The sequence below is a fragment of the Eriocheir sinensis genome, chromosome 24 (genome assembly GCF_024679095.1).
Source record: "Eriocheir sinensis breed Jianghai 21 chromosome 24, ASM2467909v1, whole genome shotgun sequence".
NCBI classification, from domain to species: domain Eukaryota; kingdom Metazoa; phylum Arthropoda; class Malacostraca; order Decapoda; family Varunidae; genus Eriocheir; species Eriocheir sinensis.
The window spans coordinates 19,107,627-19,124,576 of NC_066532.1; the positions used below are offsets into that span (position 1 = coordinate 19,107,627).

General features: G+C 48.6%; 2 protein-coding genes and 1 long non-coding RNA gene across 11 annotated transcripts in view; 2 read left to right on the forward strand and 1 right to left on the reverse strand.

Moving 5' to 3' along the window:
• The window catches only part of LOC127003020 (ice nucleation protein-like), a 3,508-nt gene extending 489 nt beyond the window's left edge, over window positions 1–3,019 (forward strand). Inside the window, exons 2-5 of one of the 5 annotated variants that reach the window (XM_050869380.1) lie at window positions 949–1,273; window positions 1,660–2,288; window positions 2,319–2,354; window positions 2,436–3,019. In XM_050869380.1, coding sequence (XP_050725337.1) covers window positions 949–1,273; window positions 1,660–2,288; window positions 2,319–2,354; window positions 2,436–2,866 — 1,421 coding nt within the window. In that variant the 3' untranslated portion in view covers window positions 2,867–3,019. Of the gene's footprint in view, window positions 1–948; window positions 1,274–1,659 lie in introns of all 5 variants that reach the window. The other 4 variants (XM_050869379.1, XM_050869378.1, XM_050869381.1 and 1 more) reach the window with 4 other exon arrangements.
• A 1,473-nt stretch (window positions 3,020–4,492) lies between these two features.
• LOC127003022 (zinc finger protein 208-like) lies at window positions 4,493–16,389 on the forward strand. Of its 5 annotated transcripts, XR_007756846.1 has the most exons (4): window positions 4,493–4,652; window positions 8,004–14,347; window positions 14,493–15,277; window positions 15,389–16,389. XR_007756846.1 is itself a non-coding variant. In XM_050869382.1 (2 exons), exon 2 carries the CDS (start codon window positions 8,028–8,030, stop codon window positions 12,951–12,953), a length of 4,926 nt encoding a protein of 1,641 aa, XP_050725339.1. In that variant the 5' UTR covers window positions 4,493–4,652; window positions 8,004–8,027; the 3' UTR covers window positions 12,954–15,295. The 5 variants fall into 5 exon arrangements, 1 of the variants encoding a protein (XP_050725339.1); XR_007756844.1 differs by having other exon boundaries at window positions 8,004–15,277; XR_007756847.1 differs by having other exon boundaries at window positions 8,004–15,162; window positions 15,278–16,389.
• Window positions 5,038–6,226, reverse strand: LOC127003023 (uncharacterized). Its single transcript, XR_007756848.1, has 3 exons — window positions 6,095–6,226; window positions 5,757–5,925; window positions 5,038–5,587 (listed from the first exon to the last, which is right to left on the reverse strand). It is a non-coding gene; the product is annotated as an uncharacterized LOC127003023 (long non-coding RNA).
• Window positions 16,390–16,950: the final 561 nt, after the last annotated feature.

Sequence of the window (16,950 nt, forward strand, 5' to 3'; positions counted from 1 at the left end):
CCTTGGGCTGCCTCCCTACACGATCAAGGCATTGCAAAGGGCCATTCATGTTTTCTTTATCAAGCAAAGGCAGAAAAGAAAACAAGACATTAAAACCTGCTCATTACAGCGGCAGAATATTGAAAAATTTCAAGTCAGCGTCAAAATTAGCAATTGAACGGCAGTTGAGGTAGCGGGAGTGATTTTAGCAGGTTCAAAGTAAACGTAGGTACAATTACGCTGAATGCATATCTTTATAAACGGTACCAGAAGCAAGTTAAGGGATTGGAAAAGATAAAGAAGATGAAAGTATCAGTGTTTCAAGATTCTGGCTCAAACTTGGCACTTTTAAGGCTGTCACAGTTAAGACAAAGAGAAAGTACTATATTGTTTCAAGATTCCGGTTAAAACTTGGCTATTTTAAGGCAATGAGAAAGAATGGGATAGTGATTAGTGTGTTTCAAGATTCTAGCTAAAACTTGGCTATTTTAAGGCTGCCACAGTTAAGACAGTGACAAATAATGACAATGAATGCATGGGAGAGTAATAGTGCTTCAAGATTCTGGATAGCTAAAGCAATGACAAAGAATCTAAGAGTATTCCGTGTTTCAAGATTCTGGCTAAGACTTGGCACTTTTAAGTCTGTCACAGTTAAGACAAAGAGAAAGTACTATATTGGTTCAAGATTCTGGCTAAAACTTGGCTGTTTTAAGGCAATGAGAAAGACTGGGATAATGCTTTAGAGTGCTTCAAGATTCTAGCTAAAACTTGGCTATTTTAAGGCTGCCACAGTTAAGACAATGAATGGGAGAGTAACTGTGCTTCAAGATTCTGGATAGCTAAGGCAATGACAAAGAATCTAAGAGTATTCCAGTGCTTCAAGATTCTGGCTAAAACTTGGCTACTTTTGGTCTGCCCCAGTTAACAATGGTTTCAAATGCTGACAGTTCCTTCCTCCCTTTGTCCCAGGTCGCAGCGCCGTGTTGGTGGCGGTGGTCCTGGTGGGCATGGCGGTGTTGGCCTCGGCCGGGCCTTACGGACGACCCAGGCACGGTGGGCACGGCGTCAAGGGCTTCTCCTCCTCCAGCTCCTCATCATCCTCAGACTCGTCTTCAAGTTCCTCAGCTTCCTCCGCATCCTCTTCGTCGTCACGTGCCTCCTCCAGCTCCTTCGCCTCGTCCTCCGGTGGCACGGTCTTCAAGGAGTCTTCGTCGCATGATTTGTCCAAGGATTCCTCAGACTCCTCTGCCTCTGCCGCCGCCTCCTCCTCTTCTTCCCAACACGACTTTACTACGTAAGTACATGATCCGTTTTCAATGCCTCAAAACATGAAATTTGACTCATTTACTTTAATCATGATGCCTGGACTCAATTACTTCCTATAAACATGAAATCTGGACTTAATTACTGAATAAAATATGAAAACTGAACTTGGTTACCGACTTTAGACATGAAATCCAGACTTGATTATTGACTCTAAATGTGGAATCTGGACTCAGTTAAGAACTATAAACATAAAGTCGATTTGCTTACTGATTCTAAAGACGAAATATGAATTTTCTTTCTTACTTTAAACATAAATAACCGAAAAGTACAAGTGAGATTGGTTTGGGTGTGAGGTAATGTTACAAAATCAAACTCTCCTCGCATTTGATTTTGACTCTTCATGTTTTGATTCAGGTTCTCCGTCGACCCAGCCGGGAACAAGATCCAGGGGGGCGATGCTGCTTTGGTGCCGATCGGAGCAGGCTCTGGGGCAGGCTCTAGGGGAGGCATCGGCATCGGCGGATCTGGGAGCCACGGTTCAGCCTCTGGTTCTGGAGGTGCTGGCGTAGGGGCAGGTATTGGGGCGCCCATCCACACCACCGACGTCCACACATCCGGCACTCACGGTTCAGCTGGTTCCGGGTTTGGTGCTGCTGGTCACGGCTCCTCCGGTGCTGGCCTGGGTTCCGGTGATCAAGGTTCTTCAGCCTCGCACATCCACGGCACCTCAAATCTCGGCCTTACTGGTGGCTCTCACGGGTCAGCAGGCACTGGGATCGGTTTCACCAGTCACGGTTCCACCAGCCACGGTTCCACTGGTCACGGTTCCACAGACACCGGCTTTGGTTCCACCAGCCACGGTTCCACAGACACCGGCTTTGGTTCCACTGGCCACGGTTCCACAGACACCGGCTTTGGTTCCACCAGCCACGGTTCCACTGGCCACGGTTCCACAGACACCGGCTTTGGTTCCACCAGCCACGGTTCCACTGGCCACGGTTCCACAGACACCGGCTTTGGTTCCACCAGCCACGGTTCCACCAGTCACGGTTCCACTGGCCACGGTTCCACAGACACCGGCTTTGGTTCCACCAGCCACGGTTCCACCAGTCACGGTTCCACAGACACCGGCTTTGGTTCCACCAGCCACGGTTCCACCAGCCACGGTTCAACTGGCCACGGTTCCACAGACACCGGCTTTGGTTCCACCAGCCACGGTTCCACTGGCCATGGTTCCACAGACACTGGCTTCGGTTCCACCAGCCACGGTTCCACTGGCCATGGTTCCACAGACACTGGCTTCGGTTCCACCAGCCACGGTTCCACTGGCCATGGTTCCACAGACACTGGCTTCGGTTCCACCAGCCACGGTTCAACAGACACCGGCTTCGGTTCCACCAGCCACGGTTCAACAGACACCGGCTTCGGTTCCACCTCCCACGGCTCCGCAGGCACCGACTTCGGTTCCACTTCCCACGGATCCACAGATGGAAGCTTCGGTACCAGCCTCACGGGCTCTGCTAGCATTGACTTTGATTCCACGGTGAAAGGTTCTTCAGGGGACTCTCACGGCTCGGGCGCCGCGCCGTCCCTGCACTACGGCGTGCCCACCAAGGGGTGAGCGAGGGTCGCCCAGCCCAGCGGAACGTCAGCTGGAGAGACGCTGAACTGCTGTGTGCCGCAGCGTTAGGGCGGCGAGTCTGTCTATAGGTGTTGTAGGCTACGGCAGCAAACCTTGTGAAGCTTTTATAAGAAAACAACTCAGAGAAATCAAGTGTGTTTTGTTTGTCCCCGATCAGTGCTAGCTAATGATGAGGTGCTTGTTTGTTTGTTTGTTTGTTTGTTTGTTTGAGTGTGTGTGTGTGTGTGTGTGAGAGAGAGAGAGAGAGAGAGAGAGAGAGAGAGAGAGAGAGAGAGAGAGAGAGAGAGAGAGAGAGAGAGAGAGAGAGAGAGAGTTTTAAGCTCCATTACCTCCACAACAGAAATATTATCATCACTTTTACGACTTCAAGTGACAGGAAGAGAAAATGAGTAACATGGCCTGTCCGGATTTTAGATTTAGCTTGATTGACACACTTTTTTTATATCTTCCTTGATAAGTTAAAGAATTGATAACAGGTGTGACTGACTGCTTTAACACACACACACACACACACACACACACACACACACACACAAATAAGACCCTGATCAAGTTAAACTTCATTGCGTTTTCAGTCAAGGTTCTTCCCTCTAGCCCAGTAGTTCCCACCATTTTTTTTCTGTCGTTTCCCCCTTCAACCAGTTCAAGCATCCGGATTTCTCCCTTCATGTGGACAAGGAACAAGTAGCCAAAGCACGAAAGTTACTTGCTAATAACACAAATAACATGATAAACAAACAGTAGCCAAACATAAGACAATCAAGACAATCGTAGCATAAACGTTGATTTTTATTTCTATATACTTGAAGAAAAGTCAATAGCTGCATTCTACGATTTTTTTTTTTCAGTCGACTAATTGCTAGTAATTTATATTTCCCTCAGGCTAAGTTCGGTGGATCTTGTCCCTTTGGCGGTCATTTTGATACCTATTTCTGCTATTTATTATATTTTATTTACTATTAAGGTCCCTTGGTGGTGTCTGAGGGCCCCAAACGGTAGGTTCCGGTAGTTGGTTAATACTGAGACACATACATGTGCTGAAAACCGCGAAAACTAGGTTAAAACAGTATAAGTAGTGTGTTGGCGAGTGGTGTGGAGGAAAAGGAATTTCGAACATTTGCCGATGCGATATACAGTCCTTCCTGTAGGTCACACAGTGGTTGTTCACGCACACAGCCGCACACAAGACGCAGGCAGCCGCCTTCACCGCATAGCCAGGGGCAGGGCTACAGAAGCAGAGTTCCGAGCACCGACACTAAACTGGCCGCAGGGGCCGATCGAGGGCGTCGTCTGCTACAAACCACCTCCGGGCTCCGGTACCTGATCAGGCAGATCATGATCTCAAACGGATTCCAGATCTCCGTAGCAAATTGGGCACTGACTTTGTGACCAGACCAGTGATTTGAGACGGATCTTCATGAATGGAAGAGTCCTTAAATCTCAATGACTCATTTTATATTCTATTATGTCCTCTAGCGTCCCTACTCGCCCTCCCCCAAACACTGAGGCGTCCCAAACACATCCCATGTTCACTTACCTACACTCGCGGCTCCAGTGTCACATATCCAGGCTTCAGGCCCCTCAGAGCCAGCCTCGGCCGCGCCTGCCCCGGGGTGACAGGTTCGTACCTCCCGCCAGACGAGCACTGGCCCGCCATCTTGGCTCGTGGAGACGTGGACGGTTCCTTTTGGAGAACCCACAACACCGCGCCTCGCCCTGCACCACAAACCCCGGGCGGAAAGTTGCATGTTTTCCCGCTCCTCAGGTACGCCTTAGAGCATGTTTGGGCCCCGTGCCTTTAAGTTTTATTAAATTTGTGACACTGGAAAAGAACCAACCAAGAACCAACCCACACCACCAATGTTTACATGTGGCGGGCGGGAGGAGGGCACCGCCACGCCTGACCCATGACGGCATGACCTCAATGTAACCCAAAATTACCCTTATATACACTCTGGGGGGAACATAATGCACTGAACAGCTCTTACTTATGTACTGAATGGGGTGGGAAGGGTTAAATAGGGCGGGAGGAGGTCACCGCCACGCCTGACCCATGACGGCATGACCTCTATATAGCCCAAAATTACCCTTACATACACTAGGAGGAACATTATGCACTTAACAGCTCTTACTTATGTGCTGAATGGGGTGGGAAGGGTTAAATAGGGCGGGAGGAGGTCACCGCCACGCCTGACCCATGACGGCATGACCTCTATATAGCCCAAAATTACCCTTACATACACTAGGAGGAACATTATGCACTGAACAGCTCTTACTTATGTACTGAATGGGGTGGGATGGGTCAAATAGGGCGGGAGAAGGTCACCGCCACGTCTGACCCCATGACAAGTTGACCAAATATGACCTAACATGACCCTTTCACACACTGTAGGAGAAACACAATGCACTGAGCAGCTCTTGTATATGTATTGAATATGGCGAGAAGGGTTAAATACGGCTGGGAAAGAGGCAGAACAATGACACTATAACCTCAAAATGACCTGATATGACCCTATTATGCTTCAATGTTAGCCTTTTACACACTCTGGGAGGAACATAATGCACTGAAGAGTTCTTATATATGCATTTAAAGGGTTGAATAGTGCTGGAAAAGAGGCAGAACAATCACACTGGCTAACAAAAATACTCACTTGGGTTTTCAATACATATCAAGACCCATAAAATATACCCTATTATGACCTTTTTATGCACACTTAGGACACCATAAAGCACTGAACAGCTCGTATATAAGCAGCGAGAAGGGTTGAATAGTGCTGGAAAAGAGGCAAAACAATCACACTGGCTAACAAAAATACTCACTTGGGTTTTCAATACATATCAAGACCCATAACATATACCCTATTATGACCTTTTTATGCACACTAAGGACACCATAAAGCACTGAACAGCTCGTATATAAGCAGCGAGAAGGGTTGAACAGGGCTGGAAAAGAGGCAGAACAATCACACTGGCTAACAAAAATACTCACTTGGGTTTTCAATACATATCAAGACCCATAAAATATACCCTATTATGACCTTTTTATGCACACTACTAACACCATAAAGCACTGAACAGCTCGTATATAAGCAGCGAGAAGGGTTGAACAGGGCTGGAAAAGAGGCAGAACAATCACACTGGCTAACAAAAATACTCACTTGGGTTTTCAATACATATCAAGACCCATAACATATACCCTATTATGACCTTTTTATGCACACTTAGGACACCATAAAGCACTGAACAGCTCGTATATAAGCAGCGAGAAGGGTTGAACAGGGCTGGAAAAGAGGCAGAACAATCACACTGGCTAACAAAAATACTCACTTGGGTTTTCAATACATATCAAGACCCATAAAATATACTCTATTATGACCTTTTTATTCACACTTATTACAACATAAAAGCACTGAACAGCTCAGATATAAGCAGCGAGAAGGGTTGAATAGTGCTGGAAAAGAGGCAAAACAATCACACTGGCTAACAAAAATACTCACTTGGGTTTTCAATACATATCAAGACCCATAAAATATACCCTATTATGACCCTTTTTATGCACACTACTAACACCATAAAGCACTGAACAGCTTGTATATAAGCAGCGAGAAGGGTTGAATAGTGCTGGAAAAGAGGCAAAACAATCACACTGGCTAACAAAAATACTCACTTGGGTTTTCAATACATATCAAGACCCATAAAATATACCCTATTATGACCTTTTTATGCACACTAAGGACACCATAAAGCACTGAACAGCTCGTATATAAGCAGCGAGAAGGGTTGAACAGTGCTGGAAAAGAGGCAAAACAATCACACTGGCTAACAAAAATACTCACTTGGGTTTTCAGTACATATCAAGACCCATAAAATATACCCTATTATGACCTTTTTATGCACACTACTAACACCATAAAGCACTGAACAGCTCGTATATAAGCAGCGAGAAGGGTTGAACAGGGCTGGAAAAGAGGCAGAACAATCACACTGGCTAACAAAAATACTCACTTGGGTTTTCAATACATATCAAGACCCATAAAATATACCCTATTATGACCTTTTTATGCACACTAAGGACACCATAAAGCACTGAACAGCTCGTATATAAGCAGTGAAAAGGGCAAGAAAGGTTGAACAGGGCTGGAAAAGAAGCAGAACAATCACACTGGCCAAAAAAATACTCACTTGATTTTTCTTTACATATCAAGACCCATAAAAATAAACTGTATTATGACCCTTTTATAGACTTTAAGAGGAAAATAAAGCACTGAAAAGCTCTTATACGTGCTTAAAAAGGGAAAGAAAGGTTATATAGAGTTGGAAAAGTAGCAGAACAAAAATACTCTGATTTCTTTACATATCAAGACCCATAAAAATATACCCTATTATGACCCTTTTATAGACTTTAAGAGGAACATAGAGCACTCAACAGCTCTTATATATGCATTAGAAGAGGTGGGAAAGGTTAGAGCAGGAAAAAGGATAGAACAAAAAAAAATGACTAGCTTTCTTAACATATCAAGACTAGATCACGTGCTAGACAGGTCCTATATATCTGTTTTGGGAGAAGGTAGACTTGCATGATGGGAGAAGGTAGACGCATTGCTTTATAAGAGGTGGAAAAAACTAAGTAGGGCTGGAAAGATCAAGCCACTAACCCAAGAGAGGTCAACCCACTAACGTTTGTAGAGGTTAGAGGTAGTGGTTAGAGAAGATTCATTATTTCTAAAGGTAGTGTAAAGTTTGGGGCATATGCTATAACTGGTATTTTTTATTTTATTTCTAGTATTATTTCCAAACCTCTCTGTGTAGTGGTTGGGTAACATTAGGTCTTTAATGGGTTAGGTTAGGTTTGTAAGGGTTGGGTTAGGATAGGTTAGGTTTGTAAGGTTTGGGTTATGTTAGGTTAGGTTTTATAGTGTAATGGTTAGGTTAGGCCTCATAGTGTAATAAATAAGTTAGGCCTCATAGTGTAATTGTTAGGTTAGGTCTGTGTAATAGTTAGGCTAGGTTACCTCTCAGCCAATGAGATGAAGATGAGCACTGAGGCCACGTGCAGCTGTAGCGCATGCCCCCAACTTTATCTTTACCTTGCCACTAATTTAGTAACTCTCTGCAGGGCAGCAGTGATAGCAGCAGGAGCATGATGGAGGGCAGGAAGTGCGTGGTGTGTGTCGGCGTCCCAGACGACAAAGACCCTTGCATCCTGCTGCTGCACGGTATAACGGAGCACACGGCCACGCCGCTGCGGGAGGTGGTGGGGCCGGCGCTGCAGCCTCACCTCACCTCCACTGACATCATCTGTGCGCGCTGCCTCAAGCTCTTCAACGAGAAGGACAGACTCCAGAAGCTGACGACAGACATGGGCAGCCACATCCAGACCAAGATCCAGAAGGTGGGGACTGCAGGGGACGCTGCTGCTGCCGTGGGGGCCATAAACATAGTGGTGGGCAGCGCCCCGGAGAGGCAGGGCATCAAGGACCAGCTGGAGAGGCAGTACAAGGGTATGAAGGTGGCGGCGGAGGGGGCGGCAGCCATGACCTCAGAAACACAACCCTCAGAGGCTCAGAAAGGAAGGAGCAAAGTGGACACCAACAAAGGGAGCAGTGTCCTCAAGCGCCGCCGAGGCCGGCCGCCCAACGCCTCGAACAGCAGTGCCCTGAAGCCCCAGCAGCCCCGGCAGCACCAGCAGCCACCGCCGCTCATGGTGAACCAGCGGGAGAAGCGGAAGCGCTCAGCCAAGTTCAGCACCTTTCTGGAAGTGCTGAAGGGTGAGAAAGAGTTCTACATCGAGGACGAGGATGTGGAGGAGCCGAAGGGAAAGAGGCGGAGTGTGGGGAAGCAGAGAACAGCCCTGCCTGGCGTGGATATCGTGGAGGTGGAGGCAGGCCGAGAGGAAGAGGGGCCGGATGGGACCTGCATCATCCAGGTGACCGACATGGGCTTGCCGGCGCCAAGGGAGGGCCTGGCCCTGGACGATGTGGTGCAGGAGATCCTGGGCCTCACTGGTGATGCCACAGGGCCACTCATCTCCATGGAGGGCCTGAGCTGCAGCAGAGGCACCCAGGAGGAGGAGGAGGAGAACCTGATCATTGCCATCAGCAAGATGAGTGCAGCGGTAGAGGCTGAGAGCAGCACAGAGGCCAGCAAGCCAGAGTCTGATCCCAGCATAAGGCTGGAGCCTCAGCAGGAGGAGCAGGAGGAGAGGGGAAAGCAGGAGCAGCAGCAGCAGGAGGATGGCGGGGGTGGGCCCGGTGGAGGGCCCCAGGCGAAGATGGAGCCCGGCGGTGGAGGCGCCTCGTCCTTCATTGAGGTGACGGCGGTGAAGGAGGACCTGGCGGCCGGGGTGGAGGTGGTGCTGTCCCATGGCGGGGGTGACACCTTTCACGCCACCATCAGCAACCCCGCCACCCCACCCTCACCCTCCCCTGTCCCCACCCTCGCCCCCACTCCCTCCCCCACAGCCACCCCAGCCCCCACCCCCTTGTCAGCAAGCATCAGGTCTGAGGTGTGTGGGGATGCAGCAGGGGCCAGCAGTGCCACTGCCACCGCTGCCGTCAAGAAGTACCGGTGCAAAATGTGTGCCAGCACCTTCCTGGGGCGGGAGGAGGCGCGGCAGCACGCCCAGGAGTGCCACAAGGCGACACAACCCCCAGCAGGCAGATGTAAGCAGGACAGCTTCCCGTGCAGCGAGTGCGAGCGCTGCTTCCCCACAGAGCGCGGCCGCGACCGCCACCGCCTGCACATGCACCACCGCCACCACCCCGTCCAGTGCCCGGACTGCCCCGCCACCTTCAACAGCTTCCGCCCGCTGGAGCGCCACCTCCGCCACGACCACGACCACAACCCCACACTGTACTGCGAGGCCTGCGACATGGAGTTTGTTCTTGGCACCTCCCTGGAGCACCACAGGGAGATCATGCACCCCGCCCCCCCAGGCAGGGTCAAGACCACCAGGGCGCCCCCCCGCCAGCGTATCAAGAAGCCGGACAAGCAGAGGCACGTGTTCTGCTGCCCCCTGTGCAGGGAGGAGGTGGCGGGGGTGAAGGCTTTCCGCCTCCACCACCAGAAGATGCACAATGGCTGCGAGTACACCTGCAACTACTGCAGCTTCAAGACTCTCTGCTTCAGCTCCCTCAACAGGCACATGGTGCGGGTGCACAAGGCCTTCGACATGAAGCTCTACACCTGCAGCAGCTGCTCCGCCTGCTACAGTCTGGCGCGGGACCTGGAGGAGCACTACCGCTGCATGCACGGCGCCGAGCCCACGCTGCTCTGCCAGCACTGCGGCGACAAGTTTGCCTGCGCGGAGATGCTCAGGTTCCACCGCAACACCCACCGAGCCTTCCAGTGCAAGCTGTGCCACCTGGGCTTCATGAAGGAGGAGGCGCTGGAGGACCATGTCAGGACAATCCACTCCTGCGACCCTGTTGGCAGCACGGAGAGCAGTGGCACCAAAGGCCAGGCGGAGGCTAAGGGGGCGAGTGCCAAGGCTAAGGGCGACGAGAGGGGCCGCAAGGGCAGCGAGAGCACTGCGTTGGAGCCCAAAGTGTTGGTGATAACCAGCGACGGGTTGGTGCAGGTCAAGGAGGAGAAGAAAGAGGTGGGCGGCGAGCCCTCGGGTGACGTGACGCTCCACCTGCAGCAGACGGTGGAGGGCGGCCTCGAGGAGATGGACGTGTTGAACCCCCTCAAGGGTCAGCGTGTCAAGGACCTGCCCAAGAAGATGAACTGCCCGGTCTGCAACAAGGTCCTCACCACCAAGTTCCTGCGCACGCACATGCTGAGCCACAAGGGCAGCCTCCCCCACAAGTGCCAATTCTGCGACAAGGCCTACGCCCAGGGCACCCTCCTGCGCAAGCACATGAAGAACCGTCACCACGAAGAGTTCCAGAAGCTGGGCAACAAGAACCCCAAGAAGCACAAGGTGGCATGCGACTTCTGCCAGGAGATCTTCGACAGCATCTACCTGCTGGAGGAACACCTGTGGATGCACATGGAAGAGAAGACCTTCGAGTGTTCGGACTGCAAGATAAAGTTTGGCATGGAGAGCAACCTGCGGGAGCACTACAAGAGCCACTACTTCAAGGAGGCCAAGCCGTGCCCCGTCTGCCAAAGGGAGTTCAAGTCCATCGGCTACTACAATGACCACGTGGAGAAGTGCCAGAAGCGGTGGAAGTGTGAGCAGTGCGGCCTGGAGTGCGACACACAGGAGTATTACCGGAAGCACCAGCGGGCCGAGCACGGCGGGGAGAACGTGGTGCGGTACCAGTGCTCCCTCTGCGACAAGTCCTTCGTGGATCGCCACCGCTACGATGACCACATGATCACGCACTCCTCGGAGAAGGCCTTCACCTGCCACATCTGCCTCAAGCAGTTCAAGCGCCAGCGGCCGCTCAATGACCACCTCATGCGCACACACTCCAGCAGCCTCCTGGTCTGCCCCTACTGCTCCAAGACCTTCCAGAAGCACACGGAGCTCAAGGCACACAAGCTCAAGCACAGGAGGGAGTACCCGTGCTCCTCCTGCAGCCGCTCCTACTCCTCCAACGAGGCGCTGGTCAACCACCACCTGGTGCACCACGCCGAGGCCACGCTCCTCTGCCACGTCTGCTCCGAGCCCTTCGCCAGGCAGCTCCACCTCAAGAACCACCTGGTCACCCACAGCTCCAGCACGCCAAACATCTGCCAGGTGGATGGCTGCCACAAGATGTTCCGGTCCGAGAGCCTGCTCAGGAACCATGCTGCCAGGCGCCACCAGGAGCTGCACTATGACTGCTCGCTGTGCGACCGGAAATTCAGCCTCGAGTCCGACCAGGTTCGGCACGCCGCCACGCACCTGGGTGGGTCGAGCGTGGCCTGTGAGGAGTGCGGCCGCAGCTTCCGCAGCGAGGCCCAACTGGAGCGGCACCTGCTGACGCACACGCAGGAGAAGCCCTACGAGTGCGAGGTGTGCCAGCAGTCCGCCAACAGCCGGCAGCAGATCCTGCGGCACATACAGGCGGAGCACGGGCTCACCGAGGGCACGTGCCACGTCATTGTGAACCGCTGGCAGTGCTCCACCTGCAGCAAGATGTTTGTGGCTCAGAGCTCCATCCTGCGGCACCTGGAGGAGCACACCGGCCAGGGGGTGGAGGCCATAGGCCAAGCCATCAAAACCCGCCTGGTGCCGTCACCCACCCTGGAGCTCTCCCTGCCCTCGAGTTCGGTGGACCCGGCCACGGCCACAGACTCCTTCCTGGAGCAGGTGTCCTCCCTCAGCTGGCAGGACCTGACCAGACTCCTGCGCTTCCACATCATGAGCGATGGCGAGGCAGACAAGGGGGAGCAAGCCGCCGTCAGCACCAGCGTGTGGCAGTGCCCGGGCTGCCTGCACGCCACGCACTCCGAGGACGACATGCGGGACCACCTGGAGGGCTCCACGGAGTGCCAGGAGGCCGTCATCCTCCAGCTGGCGGGGGGCCTGGCCGGCACGGATGACATGGAGGACGAGAGTGGTGCAGAGGAGCCCCTGGTGGACGGCCACAGCAACGAGACAGTGGTCCAGCTGGCCAGCGCCGACGGGGGCCTGCAGTACATCATCATGAGGGAGGAGGGTGACACCTCCCCTCCGGGGCTCGGCGAGGGTTGCAAGGAGGGCCAGGGGGGGCAGGAGGCTGAGGAGGGCATGCAGGTGCTGGTGAGCGTGGATGACAGCCTGCAGCAGCTCCTCCACCAGCAGCCGACGAACCCAAACATCCAGATCGTGGTGGAGGACGCAGCGCCGCTCAAACAATTCCTTGTCGAGAACACAAATGCCGACGTCAACACAGACGCAGTGCCGATCAACTCCTCGCCGACCAACGCCAGCCACGACGCCCTCCCGGCCGAGACGCCGCTGCTTAACGGGTCTGAGGTGCTGCTGCAGACAGTCGACGGGAAGCTCTTTCTACAGCAGACGGTTGGAGGCGTGACGCAGTACCAGCTAGTGGAAGGCGTACCAACAACACCAATAGAGGACGGTGCGCCCGGCCTGCTGCCCACCGACCACGCCCCCACCCTGGAGGAGGGCTTCATCATGCCAAGTTAAGCCCACCTCACACCGCCTTAATTAAACCTGAAACTTGTCGGGCTGAGTGTGTGTTCGTACATTGAAGTCATTCCAATGAGTGTGCGTAGAGAAGACGTACATAATACTTGGAAGTGTCTGCTTGAGGGATGAAAATGAATCTGCATCAAGTTGGTGCAATGATGGATGCTCTTTTTTTTTCCCTTGATAATTAATATTTTATACGATCTCAGTTTTCCATTTTTTCTTCTTTTTTTTTATTACATGAATACTCATCTGAAGGGTGCATACAATTTGCTGGACATGTGCTGCTACAAAAATACACACACACACACACACACACACACACACACACACACACACACACACACACACACACACAACTCAAGTTACTCAATAAACCTTTCTCTAGCATTACATGAAGTCATTTCTTTCTGCAATTTGACATTACAGTTCTTTACACATTTTAACAGCAAGGAGTTTCTCAGGGTGAAATAGTCAAAGCCGACTGACGCAAGACTCAAACTGCTGTGCTAGTGTTGTGTTGCCGTCATCAGATTTTAATGTTATTTAAAATATTATGTTTGTGGTCATTTAATTTCACTTGTTTTCTTCGAGTACCAGAATTATATTGCTGGGATGCTAGGTATGATGTCTTGAAATGCAATAGTTTTTTATACATATCAAATGTATGTCTATTTATTGTGTTTATTTATGTATTTTTACCTGACTCATCGTATGCTTGTGCAAGAGTCGATCTGGTGCAAAATTGAACCCTCTCTTAAACTATGATAATTATCTTCAATTGAGGAAATAATCTGACCGCTTGAAAAAGTAGTAGTAGTAGTAGTAGTAGTAGTAGTTGCATTAGTAGTAGCATGAGTACCCAGGGTAGTAGTAGTAAGAGTAGTAATAGTAATAATATTAGTAGTAGTAATAGCAGTAGTAGTAGTAGTAGTAGTAGCAGCAGCAAAAAGACCCTAATATGACCATCAAAAATTTATATTCATGTAAAGACAGAACTTAAATTTGGCCATAAAAAAATTGTCCTAATGAAATAGACTCTGAAGTTTATGCAGCATGACAGTGGCTGAGTTACAGTGACGAGGAAGAAGGGAAAGCTGGACACAGTGACAAAAGAATAATGAGTTGGATGACAATTAAGCAACATATTATTAATACTTGAGAAAACGATGTGTTGCTTGCAGTTCTTTATTGACAGTGAATGATCAAATTACTCAGACTAGCAATTTGGTTTGAGAATGGAGTTGATAATTAAGTATGACCAATTATAAGTGTAAGGATCAAATATAGGTGCTCTTAATTATATACAAGACACGACTGAAGTGTAGGATTGAACACTATGAATGCAACTTCCACTTACTGTATGTTGATGGTCATGTGCAAAAATGGAGGTTATAAATATGTATGACCAATGGAGTGAATAGATCAAGTATTATTGCTCTTAATTATACGCAAGACACGACTATTAACTGTAGAATCGGACACTTTCAATGCGACTTATTTACTGAATATTGAGGTTCATGTTCGAAAAGGGAGGTTATAAATATGTATGACCAATGGAGTGTATAGATCAAGTATTGTTGCTCTTAATTATACGCAAGACATGGCTATTAAGTGTAGAATCAGGGACTTTGAATGCAACTTTTTTTTTTTACCATGTTGAGGCTCATGTTCAAAATTTAGGTTATAATTATGTATGACCAACTATGAGTGTATGGATCCAGTATTGTTGCTCATAACTATACACAAGACATGATGATGAAGTGTAAAATTAGATACTTTCCATGCAACTTTCACTTTCTGTATGTTGAGGGTCATGTTCGAAAAGGGAGGTTATAATTATGTGTGGCAAATGAAGTGTATAGAATAGATCCAAGTATTGCTGCTCTTAATTATGCAGAAGACATGACTATGGAGCAATATGTAGAATCAGGGACTTCAACTGCAACTTCTTTTTACTGTATGTTGAGAGTCATCTTTGAAAATGGAGTGTCAAGTTATCAAGTATTGTTCGTCTTTATACAAAATACAGGACGATAAATGGAGTGTAGCATCAGGGACTTTCAATGCATCTTATATTACTGTATGTTGAGGTTCCTGTGGTTTGAAAATGGAGTTTGAAATTATATGTATATGGATGAAGTATTGTTGTTCAGAAAAAAAGACTATGAAGTGACATGTAGAATCTGGGACTCTGAATGGTGAGGTTCCTGTGGTTTGAAAAAAAAAAGTTTGAAATTATATGTGTATGGATGAAGTATTGTTGTTCAGAAAAAAAGACTATGAAGTGACATGTAGAATCTGGGACTCTGAATGGTGAGGTTCCTGTGGTTTGAAAATGGAGTTTGAAATTATATGTATATGGATGAAGTATTGTTGTTCAGAAAAAAAGACTATGAAGTGACATGTAGAATCCGGGACTGAATGGTGAGGTTCCTGTGGTTTGAGAATGGAGTCTATAATTACGTATAACCAATTAAGTCTATGGATTAAGTATGTTGCCCATAATTATCCACAAGACAGGACGAGAAAGTGGAGTGTAGAATTGGGGACTTTCAATGCAGGTTTTCTTTACTGTATTTTGAAGTTCTTGTGTCTAGGGCGGTTGACATAAACTTGAGACTAAAGGATCCGTTGTACAGTTGCCAAAAAAAGTCAGGCATGCTGGGTGACTTTCAAAACTTTTTCCAGGTTGAGAGATAGGTGGCAGCACTTGTAAAGACATACACACATAAAAGTATCAAACATCCTTGGGTCGCCGGAATATAATTTAAGCGAATTTTATAGACATGGTGTTGTGTTGGTTAGTTTGGCACCACTGGGTAGACTTTAGACATTGGGACCAACCTATTCGACACCACACCAATACAAGTTTCGCTCAGATTCTGTTCCAATGACTTAAGGGTGTTTGATACTTATTTTGCCGACTGTACAAGTGTTGCCATCTATCTCTCAACATGGGAAGAGCTTTGAAAGTCCTCTAGCATGTGTGGCCCAGTGCATAGATGAAGTGTTGTTTCTTGAGTGCTAAATGACTTGACTATATTGGACCTTTGCATCATTGAAAGACTGGAATGTGTGTTGCATTTTGGGTGTTCTTAGTTATTTAAAATGTTGCATGTGGGACACACACACACACACACACACACAAAGCCTTTTTAAACTGTAAATAGGTATGAAATGTGTAAATAACTGTGTGTGTGTGTGTGTGTGTGTGTGTGTGTGTGAAGAAAACAAACACATGTATAAGGCCTGTATTTAATAATGTGTATGTGGTAATGAATTAGTGTGTGTGTGTGTGTGTGTGTGTGTGTGTGTGTGTACAAAGAAAGTGTGCTGTTTTTTTAAATCTTGACTGACAGGAGGCCGTCACTACGACAACCACTGTTGCTGTTGTTAATAATTCTCTGACTAATAAACATAAAATCCAGTCTCTTTTGGTGTTTGATTCATGAAGAGTGACTGCATGTTGTTTTTATTTGTTTATCCCTTATTGTCTTTAGCTGCAGTCACTTAACCCTTCAGCACATTAGTTCTTCTGTACTGACTGGCTGATTGATTGATTGTTTACTGTTGCAAAAGTACACAACAAAGAAGGGAGGAGCATGCCAACCCAAACCCCAGGCAATATATGGGATTTGCAAAAATACAAGAAACATGTACAATATCCATATCACTGCAGTGGAAGAAATATGATTAACAAAGATCTTACCACCTAACCTAACCATTCATAAGATCCTTACTATTAATTTAACCCTCTTTGATGATGTTCCTATGCCCAAAATGACATTAAGGTTATAAATATAAGAGGAGGTATAATGAAGTATGATTTGGGATACATCTAAATCATTTTCGTGTAGATACAGAAACCACACAATTACATACAGTTGTCGCAAAGGAAACACTCAAGTCGCAAAGAAAGTCTAGCTAAGCAAAGGACTATTTTAAATTTCCCTCCATCTCGAAGAAAATGCTTATATTTACATCATTTGAC